The 12,041-nt window shown below is 43.8% G+C and overlaps 1 protein-coding gene across 2 annotated transcripts in view; it reads left to right on the top strand.

The window, feature by feature from the left end:
• Positions 1–12,041, top strand: part of LOC124112359 (activating signal cointegrator 1 complex subunit 3-like) — a 265,355-nt gene that overhangs the window by 27,066 nt on the left and 226,248 nt on the right. For both annotated transcript variants that reach the window (XM_048383405.1, XM_048383406.1), the window contains 11 exons: positions 515–691; positions 1,255–1,480; positions 1,761–1,915; positions 2,349–2,447; positions 2,711–2,879; positions 3,783–4,003; positions 4,470–4,555; positions 5,053–5,219; positions 5,636–5,781; positions 6,271–6,391; positions 6,738–6,880. In XM_048383405.1, coding sequence (XP_048239362.1) covers positions 515–691; positions 1,255–1,480; positions 1,761–1,915; positions 2,349–2,447; positions 2,711–2,879; positions 3,783–4,003; positions 4,470–4,555; positions 5,053–5,219; positions 5,636–5,781; positions 6,271–6,391; positions 6,738–6,880 — 1,710 coding nt within the window. The remainder of the gene's footprint in view (positions 1–514; positions 692–1,254; positions 1,481–1,760; positions 1,916–2,348; positions 2,448–2,710; positions 2,880–3,782; positions 4,004–4,469; positions 4,556–5,052; positions 5,220–5,635; positions 5,782–6,270; positions 6,392–6,737; positions 6,881–12,041) is intronic.

Below are 12,041 nucleotides of genomic sequence, written 5' to 3'. Positions count from 1 at the left end.
GTTTGTGTCATTGATAGGCTGTTTGTATCATTGATGAGCTGTTTGTGTCATTGATGGGCTGTTTGTGTCATTGATTGGCTGTTTGTGTCATTGATGGGCTGTTTGTGTCAGTGATGGACTGTTTGTGTCATTGATGGGCTGTTTGTGTCATTGATGGACTGTTTGTGTCATTGATGGGCTGTTTGTGTCATTGATGGACTGTTTGTGTCATTGATGGGCTGTTTGTATCATTGATGAGCTGTTTGTGTCATTGATGGGCTGTTTGTGTCATTGATGGGCTGATTGTGTCATTGATAGGCTGTTTGTGTCATTGATAGGCTGTTTGTGTCATTGATGGGCAGTTTGTGTCATTTATAGGCTGTTTGTGTCATTGATAGGCAGATTGTGTCATTGATGGGCTGATTGTGTCATTGATGGGCTGTTTGTGTCATTGATGGGTTGTTTGTGTCATTGATGGACTGTTTGTGTCCCCGATTGACCCGTTTGTGTCATTAATGAACTGTTTGTGTGGCAGGTCCGTGAGGACGAGATGGATGAGCTGGACAACCTGATGTTCGATGCGTGCGAGTTGCCCGTGGCAGGGGGAAAGGAAAACCCAAACGGGAAAGTGAACATCTTGCTTCAGGCGTACGTCTCGCGGCATGGACTCGAGTCCTTCTCCCTCATCTCCGACATGTCCTACGTAGCTCAGGTAGGTTATCAGGCATCAGGTGGGTCGTCAGCAGGGTTATCAGGCATCAGGTGTCAGGTGGGATGTCAGGTAGGTCGTCAAGCCTCAGGTAGGTCGTCAGGTAGGTCGTCAAGTATCAGGTGGGTTGTCAGGTAGGTCGTCAAGTATCAGGTGGGTTGTCAGGTAGGTCGTCAAGTATCAGGTGGGTTGTCAGGTAGGTCGTCAAGTATCAGGTGGGTTGTCAGGTAAGTCGTCAAGCATCAGGTCATCATACAATACACACTTGCAGTAATAGTGATAGGTTACTTTGAAATTATTCCTAGATCTTTTGTTTTGGTGATGATTTTCATGAATTATTCTCATGTTAATGTATTAAAGAGCCAAGAATGAATTATGTAGAAATGTATCGTTTTAGTAAACCAAATCTTATTAAGCTCATGAAATTATGTCAGAGTACAAGAGCTTCCAAATATTGCTAAAAAGCCTTCTAAATGTGCTGAACATTCAAGTCCTCCGTAAATGCTGTCTAAAAATATATTGTATCGGCCTTAGTCTGAACAAATGAAGACTGTGATTCTCCACAGAACGCCTCCAGGATCATGCGCGCCCTGTTTGAGATGGCGCTAAAGAAGGGTTGGCCAATAATGGCAAGTCGGCTGTTGTCGCTGAGCAAGGTGGTGGACAAGAGGTTGTGGGCTCACGAACACCCACTGCGACAGTTCCCCATCCTCTCGCAGGAGATCCTCAACAAGATCGAGGCCAGGAACCTCTACATAGACCGACTGAAAGACATGGACGCCAAGGAGATCGGTAGGTCTGTAAGGGCGGATCCAGCATTTTGAAAAGGGAGGGGTCCAAAATATCAAAGTCCCCACTCAGTCAATTTTACTACCTAAACCATCCATTTGGTTTTCAAAAGGGGGAGAGGGTTGGACACCTTGGACCCCCCCCCCCCCCTCTGGATCTGCCTATGGTCTGTCACTAAGCTATTTGAGGATAATCGAGACTGTTGAACTTTGCTGAAGCAGGTGATGAGCTGTATCACTCTATAAATGTCTTTGTGAAGGTCAGAGGTGTTTTCGTTATGTAGGTCACATCGTCCACCACATCAGGATGGGCGTCATCATCAAGAGGTGCGTCAACCAGATTCCCGCACTCATCCTGGACGCCAGCATCCAGCCCATCACACGCACTGTTCTCCGAGTGAGGCTCACCATCACTGCGGACTTCAGCTGGGATGATAAGGTGAGAGACAAACCAACTGAGAATACAGCTGTATCCTGGCCCTGCCACTTTCAGAAATCTGCGTTTGGCCAAACTGTCCCTACAAATCTGCACACACATCTTCGTCCTTGAAGTTTACCATTTCAGTGAATGGTTGAAGGCGTGTCAGTGTACCACAGCATGGATTGTTGCTCATAATATCAATCACTGGATTGTCTAGTCCAGACTTGATTATTTAAAGGCTGCCATCATATATCCTGAATATTGCCAAGTGCAGCAATAAACGACAAACAAACAAGGCAGGAAGTACACAGCTGTCCACAGTTATTTCATTCAAATCTTAATTGAACCTTGCATAAGCTTTAGATCTTATAAATCCCTGGTATTGTGTAACTTTGACTTTTATTACCATGACTATTGACATCGTCATGATGCTGTGTTGCTATGACAACAGGTTCACGGCAGTGCGACGGAGCCGTTCTGGGTGTGGGTGGAGGACCCAGACAACAACCACATCTACCACTCAGACTATTTCCTGCTCCACAAGAAACATGTAGGTGGTGTGTTGCATTGTGGGTTCATTAGTCTCTCACAGCTCTCCTTGTTTAATAGGTATAAAGCTGTGTTATAGAGGAAATATGAGTAAAGATGACATTAGAAGCGGGATGGGGGCTGCAGTCAATGTGTGACAATCATTGTTTTTTACAAAGTCTAATCAAGTAAAAGTGCAGTTATCTAGTGTCTTAGTGTCTAGTGTAATAGTTCCCCAAAGTGAACAGTTGACTAACATGTCACCCGATGTATATGTACCTCCAGGTGGTGAAGGACGAGCCCCAGAGCTTGGTGTTCACCATCCCCATCTTCGAGCCGCTGCCCACCCAGTACTATGTGAAGGCTGTGTCGGACCGGTGGCTGGGGTCGGAGGCCGTCTTTCCAATCTCCTTCCAACATCTCATCCTGCCGGAGAGACATCCCCCTCACACAGGTAGCAGACTTCACTGATAGTACTCCCCACACCCACGGTTAGCAGATGTCACTGACAGTACTCCCCACAACCACAGTTAGCAGATGTCACTGAAAGTACTCCCACACACACAGGTAGCAGACGTCACTGACAGTACTCCCCACACCCACAGTTAGCAGATGTCACTGAAAGTACTCCCACACACACAGGTAGCAGACGTCACTGATAGTACTCCCGCACACACAGATAGCAGACGTCACTGATAGTACTCCCCACACACACAGATAGCAGACGTCACTGATAGTACTCCCGACACACACAGATAGCAGACGTCACTGATAGTACTCCCCACACACACAGATAGCAGACGTCACTGATAGTACTCCCCACACACACAGATAGCAGACGTCACTGACAGTACTCCCCACACACACAGGTAGCAGACATCACTGATAGTACTCCCCACACACACAGGTAGCAGACGTCACTGATTGTACTCCCCACACACACAGGTAGCAGATGTCACTGACAGTACTCCCCACACACACACAGGTAGCAGACGTCACTGATAGTACTCCCCACACACACAGGTAGCAGACGTCACTGACAGTACTCCCCACACACAGATAGCAGATGTCACTGACAGTACTCCCCACACACACAGGTAGCAGATGTCACTGATAGTACTCCCCACACACACAGATAGCAGACGTCACTGACAGTACTCCCCCCACACACAGGTAGCAGACGTCCCTGATTGTACTCCCCACACACAGAGGTAGCAGACGTCACTGACAACACTCCCCACACACCAATAGACATCTCTGATTGTACTCATTGACTGTCACCAGCTTGTGTAGCTAGTAGTGGAAATATATTTTATGTACCTTTTCTATTATGTACCCGGTCTGTGTTTTTTTCCAGAGCTTCTTGACCTTCAGCCATTGCCAATATCTGCCCTGAAGAACCCTCAGTACGAGGCGCTGTATCGCTTCACCCACTTCAACCCCATTCAGACCCAGATCTTCCACACCCTGTACCACAGTGACTGCAATGTGCTGCTTGGTGCGCCCACCGGGTCCGGCAAGACGGTCGCCGCCGAGATGGCAATATTTAGGATATTCAACCAGTACCCCAAACACAAGGTGGGTATATGTGCAATGGAGATTTTTAACAATCTCCCTAAACAGAGATATTAAGTTCCAAGCTAATGATACTTTCATAATCAAAGATTATGGTAAACATTACCTGCTTGTCTACATCTTCATCAGCGGGGTCCAGCAGCCAGATGACGGACATTTGTTCTTGGTAAGACATGGTTTGTCTACTTGTGGGATATATTCTCTACAACAAGTTCTACACAGACCACTCAGCAGAACCGCTCATCACTTGCATCTGGCTGACATAAAGCCGACTTTATGGTAGAGGAAATGCTCAAGTTTTCAGCCAATTTGCTACAGTTTGGTTGGAGGATGAAGGGTTGAAGAATGCACCATTGTGGCCTTGGTCTGATTGAGGTGGTCTTACATGTGTCACTCCTATGTGTCTCAACAGAGCTGTGTGTTTATTGTTTTAAAACTGACTGGAAGATATATATTTATATATTGTCAGGCGGTGTACATCGCGCCGCTGAAGGCGTTGGTCCGGGAGAGGATGGAGGACTGGAAGGTCCGGATAGAACAGAAGCTGGGGAAGAAGTAAGTCAGAGACAAACACGTGCCGTGTCTGTCTGTCCATCCGTCTGTGTATCTGTCTGTCTGTCTGTCTGTGTATCTGTCTGTCTGTCTGTCTGTCTGTCTGCCTGACTGTGTATCTGTCTGTCTGTCTGTGTATCTATCTGTCTGTCTGTGTATCTGTCTGTGAGTGACTCTGTGTGTCTCTCTGTATCAGTCTGTGTCTCTGTGTGTCTCTCGTGTCAGTCTGTGTCTGTGTGTGTCTCTCTGTGTCAGTCTGTGTCTCTGTTTGTCTGTGTGTCTCTCTGTGTCAGTCTGTGTCTCTGTTTGTCTGTGTTTGTCTGTGTGTCTGTATTTGGACAACAATTTTGTCTCGCTGCATCAATGTGTTCTATGGAGGATTTGTCCCAACTATTGAACCATGTACACAACAATCTCAGTAACTGATGATTCTAACACTTTAGACAGGACTCTTTACGTGAGCACTGCACAGTCTACATGTCTGTATTTGGATCTTCTAGAGTGGTGGAACTGACAGGGGACGTCACCCCTGACATGCGAGCTGTTGCCAATGCTGACCTGATAGTGACAACTCCTGAGAAGTGGGATGGTGTCAGTCGGTCATGGCAGACTCGTAGCTACGTCAAGTCTGTTGCCCTGCTGGTCATAGACGAAATCCACCTGCTGGGTGAGTCCCTGTCACATTGTTCTCTGTCTGCCTGAGTTTCAAAGTCCATGGTTAGCTGAAAGCAACATCACAATTCACATAACAGTCGTTTCAAGTTGATGAATACTTCACCATTCTCCGAACTTAGGGGAAGTTTTGGAACTGCAGGGTTTAATTTCCCACAGAGACACAATGTGTGAAGCCGTTCCCTATTGCTGACATCAAAACATTCTCAATCATGATTATGAGACTGATGTCCTGAAGTTATAGGATCCTCTTGTACTATATAGATGCAATATTAGTTATCATGTTTATAATGATCTATTGGCTCACTCACTCATGAACGAGCGAAGGAAGGAACGAACGAACAAATGAATGAATGAGAATATACTGTCACTATCTCCAGATTGTTATGTCTTGCAAACATTTGACTGCAGGTGATGATCGAGGTCCTGTTCTGGAGGTCATTGTTTCCCGAACAAACTTCATCTCCAGCACCACCATGACCAAGGTCAGGGTCGTTGGGCTCTCCACGGCTCTGGCCAACGCTCGTGACCTCGCTGACTGGTTAGCTATTAGACAGGTAGGACATCAGCAGACATGACGTTTTCAACTATTGGGTCAGCTTCAGATTTTCTTTGCCAAAATATAAATATGCAGGGAGGTGAATGGAAAAAAAATAATTCTATATACTGTATATATATATGTAGAGGTGTATTAAGTTTCTCTTGGGAAATTAGGGATTCCGGCTGGCATTGGTCTCTTGCAACCTATTCTGGTCATAACAGGCGACTTCATGGAGCTGGTGGTGACTGGGTTCATGGGTCGTACCCCGACAGTGGGGACTGTTGCTCACAATATGAATCACTTGATTTTCTGCTCCAGATTATTTACTGGCCGCCTCATATAGCTGGAATAGTGCTGAGTGTGGTATTAAACAACAAACACACACACTCTTGGGAAATTATGTTTTGCTGGAGTGTTCAGAAAATGTATTAAACTCAATTCTTTATTCCTTTACCTAAGAAACCTCTGGCCTTGAGTACTAAAAATGACAAATGATATGTTTCAGATGGGTCTGTTCAACTTCCGTCCATCTGTCCGCCCCGTCCCGCTGGAGGTTCACATCAATGGTTTCCCAGGGCAACACTACTGTCCCCGCATGGCAACCATGAACAAACCCACATTCCAGGGTGAGGGGAACTTGTCTTGTACAGAGCGCCATGGAGAATGGACAGGGAGATGTTGATGCTAAATGGTGCATAATTGGGGTGATCGATACTGCTGCATGACAATGTGATGATGATGATGATGATGATGATGATGATGATGATGATGATGATGATGATTGTGAAAATAGTGGTGTGATGGATGATGTCCAAGATGGTGATGATGATGAACAAAATTACATTGGGGATAATATTGACAGGCATCTTGATGATGATAATAGTTAGTGCAATGAAATGATCGATTTGGAAGGGAACGAAGGACAGTGCATGAGGATGGATTTTTTTCATATCCATTCTGATTTCCTTCCAGCTGTGAAGACCCATTCCCCAGAGAAGCCAGTATTGGTGTTTGTGTCGTCCCGGCGACAGACGCGGCTCACTGCCCTCGACCTCATCGCCTTCCTTGCCGCCGAGGATAACCCCAAGCAGTGGCTGCGCATGGCCGAAATGGAGGTAGGTGCTTTTGAGTTACTGCCTTTAATTTGGGCCGAGTTTATGAATATATATAACATAGCTGCAGGATAAATCTCAAAGAACAATGAAGGACAAAGATTTTTCTATCATGACGTCATTTCTGGAAATTTTAATATGCACTTGCAAAATGATGATGTCATATTTTGGATGACATTATTTTTGAGAAGGAAGCGTCCAGTAAGTTGTTCCCAATGGGTGTGGCTGAGCTATGCAGATAAAGGCAGTGGTCGAACAATTGTATCCCAAAGGGGTACAGATAATCAACGTGAGGATTGTGAGAATATGCAGGAAATACTGAATTTAAGCCACCTTTCATAAGATGGACTGGGACGACATTTCTGAGGTCAGATTCTTTTCAGTGAGTCATCATTATTTAAATTTGGGTAAATATTTTCAAAGCGTGTACATTTTATCAACTTCCTTATAGAAAATGTACATAATTTTGATATTTCATATAAGAATAAGCGGCTTGTGGTCGTTGTTTATCTTACAATAAAACAACTCCCACTCATCACTTATATCTGAAGTAATAGTAATAACATGTCTAGTCTACTAATAGCAATTCTAAGACGTTTCGCTAAAAGATCAAGGTGCAGCTTTATCCTAGCTAAAGTACATTTTTGAGTTATGTCGTAATGGGTTTGACGCTGTTCACTTCCCCTGTGATCAAACATCACAGTCCTGGCAGCCATGATGGCCGTCCACTTCAGTTTCCACTTCAATCATTGAAATAGTTTCTTTAACTGAGAAACTTGTCGGATAATTGAATATCATTCCCAGGGAAGAAAATATGGCAAGAAGATGTCAACCGGAATCTCCCATGACGCGGGGTTTTCCCAACATGTACAAACCACTGTGTCCGTGCCACGGCTGCCACAGAGGTGTGGAGGTTGGTGTTGGTACCCTGGACACAGGAATGAGACTCCTTGAAGAGTTTCATAACCGACTGTTGTTATGCGTCAATTCCCAACTTGAAACAATATGTTAACCCAGAAATCTGTATGTAAAAGAACTTAGAGTGAAACCAACAAACAACCAACAAGTGGTATACAATCAACAAATGTATTACAAAATTAACTAAGTTCACAAATCAACTCAAATTACTGCACAGCAATTAAAATGGCAGTACACAATAGAGAGGTGGTACAATATTCAATGGCAATATATAATATGATAGCAGTGGTCAGTATCCGATGCAAAAATACAGTGATGATAGCAAAAGTTGGTGATAATGATATATGTTCACCCAGCGGCAACAGTGGAAAAGCTTCAGAGACTGGCCAAGGCAGTGATTCAGAGGTGATGAGTGATCCACACCTGAAAGCTGGTTTTGATGTGAGAGAGATGCAAGAGGCATGCTCTTGTCTCCTTGTGTACAACCTACCTAGCTACGTGAAATTTCTACACAGTGCCCTCACATCAAAGAATATTCCAAGCGTTTCTATAACACACTATGACGAAGTGGTATCTTAACCAAACTTGGCACATAGATAGGTCTAGTGGTGAAATGGTGCCTTTTGATAGTTTGGAATTTAAAAAAATATTTTTTTCAAGTTTCCATGGCAACGACTTTGACTTGGACTGAAAATGGTGGTAGTACTGGTTTCCAGAGGGCAAATGACTTGCACACAGCCGGACATGTCATATTGGTGGGGGATATGAGTATTTCATGCTTGTTTAACCCTGAACTAGGAGGGATGTTGTTTTGTGTGTGTGCTGCCTCCAACCATAAGAGTGCATACAGTGGAACAGCTCGTCACTGAGCTCTGTTTGATAATTTCAATTTACATTTATTGAAGACTTTCTTTTTATTTTCCCATATCACATAATGTTAGTGTTGAATTCAGCATGCTAGAAATGTGTGCCATGACATGGCATGACTTATTTACTGTAGTAATAGACTTTGTTTAGTGGTATTTAATAGTGTATTAATATTTAATAGGGAAGAACTATACTTTATTACACTACACATGGGGGTAGAGCAAACTACATTTCTTAGTCATACCATAATACAGGAAATTAAAGAATTGAAATACAATATACTTTGTCATCCTCTGTTGTGTGTTATATGATAGGTATATATAGATATAACAAGTCATGGCCAAGATGTAATCTCTTAACATATTTTGCTTGGCCATGTTCCAAATAATAGATAAAAGTTTGGCACCCTGGTTTGAGCAAGGGTAAGACAATTTCCCGGAAGTGATAAGTACATGTATGCAGGTGAGCTTCTGTACCTGGGATACTCATTCAGAACTTACACAGGTCATTGACCTAAGTCTTCAGTAGGTGGACGTACTTACTGTAATCCTATGCTCATGCTGATTGATCCAGTCGCCTGGCAACATATTGTATTGTATGGACAGTTGTTGGACACAAGGGTGAATGTGGGGTCATCTCTTGTTGGCGTACTGGTTTGATAGGAGGAATGGTTGGTTGGTGAGTGGAGGGATGGTTGGTTGGTGAGTGGACGGATGGTTGGTTGGTGAGTGGAGGGATGGTTGGTTGGTGAATGGAGGGATGGTTGGTTGGTGAGTTGACGGATGGTTGGTTGGTGAGTGGAGGGATGGTTGGTTGGTGAGTGGAAGGATGGTTAGTTGGTGAGTGGAGGGATGGTTGGTTGGTGAGTGGAGGGATGGTTGGTTGGTGAGTGGAGGGATGGTTGGTTGGTGAATGGAGGGATGGTGGGTGAATGGAGGGATGGTTGGTGAATGGAGGGATGGTGGGTGAATGGAGGGATGGTTGGTGAATGGAGGGATGGTTGGTGAATGGAGGGATGGTTGGTGAATGGAGGGATGGATGGTTGGTGAATGGAGGGATAGTTGGTGAATGGAGGGATGGTGGGTGAATGGAGGGATGGTTGGTGAATGGAGGGATGGTTGGTGAATGGAGGGATGGATAGTTGGTGAATGGAGGGATGGTTGGTGAATGGAGGGATGGTGGGTGAATGGAGGGATGGTTGGTATTTTATCATGTCTTTAAGCCTAGTAGTTGCAAATTGTCCTCTGGCAGTGACTTTGGTTTGGTGGCGGATCTCAATGCTGCATCTAATCCCAGATTATGGGTCTTTTCTCGGACCTCAGAAGAGAAAAAAATATGTCAGCACAGACAGTAAGCTAGATGTTAGTCAGTATAACATTAAACATCTTATTGAATTTTATGTTTTAAATTCAAAAACAGCACATTTATTTGCATAATATTGACAGTGTGTTGGTTCAGCAGATGACACTACAGGCTGCTGGAGTAGGATACACAGATGACAGGTATTGATGGAAGTAGCGGGACATTACACTTCATTTGCATCAATCAATTTGTCAGTTTGTAGGACGGTTTTGTTCAGGTGACAGCTTCCAGGGAGTAGTATTTGTTTGTTTAGGCAAGATTTCGGTTTACAAGTTTGTGTGAAATATCCTTGCATTTAGCTGGGTAGAAAGAAATATACAATTAGAAAGTTATTTCCAAATGTTTGTTGATATTGTTTTTTGGATTTGTTACAATACATTTTGTCACCTGATAGTTCTTGAATCTGACAGTACAGTGTCACAGTGTCCCTGTGTTCTAGTTATTAATGACTGACAGTATTCAGCAGTGTCCCTGTGTTCTAGTTATTAATGACTGACAGTATTCAGCAGTGTCCCTGTGTTCTAGTTATTAATGATTGACAGTATTCAGCAGTGTCCCTGTGTTCTAGTCATTAATAACTGACAGTATTCAGCAGTGTCCCTGTGTTCTAGTCATTAATGACTGACAGTATTCAGCCGTGTCCCTGTGTTCTAGTCATTAATGACTGACAGTATTGAGCAGTGTCCCTGTGTTCTAGTTATTAATGACTGACAGTATTCAGCAGTGTCCCTGTGTTCTAGTCATTAATGACTGACAGTATTCAGCAGTGTCCATGTGTTCTAGTCATTAATGACTGACAGTATTCAGCCGTGTCCCTGTGTTCTAGTCATTAATGACTGACAGTATTCAGCCGTGTCCCTGTGTTCTAGTTATTAATGACTGACAGTATTCAGCAGTGTCCCTGTGTTCTAGTCATTAATGACTGACAGTATTCAGCCATGTCCCTGTGTTCTAGTCATTAATGACTGACAGTATTCAGCCATGTCCCTGTGTTCTAGTTATTAATGACTGACAGTATTCAGCCATGTCCCTGTGTTCTAGTTATTAATGACTGACAGTATTCAGCAGTGTCCCTGTGTTCTAGTCATTAATGACTGACAGTATTCAGCCATGTCCCTGTGTTCTAGTCATTAATGACTGACAGTATTCAGCCATGTCCCTGTGTTCTAGTCATTAATGACTGACAGTATTCAGCCATGTCCCTGTGTTCTAGTCATTAATGACTGACAGTATTCAGCAGTGTCCCTGCGTTCTAGATATTAATGACTGACAGTATTCAGACATGTCCCTGTGTTCTAGTCATTAATGACTGACAGTATTCAGCAGTGTCCCTGTGTTCCAGTCATTAATGACTGGCAGTATTCAGCAGTGTCCCTGTGTTCTAGTTATTAATGACTGACAGTATTCAGCAGTGTCCCTGTGTTCTAGTTATTAATGACTGACAGTGTTCAGCAGTGTCCCTGTGTTCTAGTTATTAATGACTGACAGTATTCAGCAGTGTCCCTGTGTTCTAGTCATTAATGACTGACAGTATTCAAACATGTCCCTGTGTTCTAGTTATTAATGACTGACAGTATTCAGCCATGTCCCTGTGTTCTAGTCATTAATGACTGACAGTATTCAGCAGTGTCCCTGCGTTCTAGATATTAATGACTGACAGTATTCAGCAGTGTCCCTGTGTTCTAGTTATTAATGCCTGACAGTATTCAGCAGTGTCCCTGTGTTCTAGTCATTAATGACTGACAGTATTCAGCAGTGTCCCTGTGTTCTAGTCATTAATGACTGACAGTATTCAGACATGTCCCTGTGTTCTAGTCATTAATGACTGACAGTATTCAGCCATGTCCCTGTGTTCTAGTTATTAATGACTGACAGTATTCAGCAGTGTCCCTGTGTTCTAGTCATTAATGACTGACAGTATTCAGCAGTGTCCCTGTGTTCTAGTTATCAATGAATGACAGTATTCAGCAGTGTCCCTACGTCTAGTTATTAATGACTGACAGTGTCACAGTTTCCC

The sequence above is a fragment of the Haliotis rufescens genome, unplaced genomic scaffold (genome assembly GCF_023055435.1).
Source record: "Haliotis rufescens isolate VD_foot unplaced genomic scaffold, xgHalRufe1.0.p SCAF_48, whole genome shotgun sequence".
NCBI classification, from domain to species: Eukaryota; Metazoa; Mollusca; class Gastropoda; order Lepetellida; family Haliotidae; genus Haliotis; species Haliotis rufescens.
This window is presented reverse-complemented; position numbering and strand designations above follow the sequence as displayed.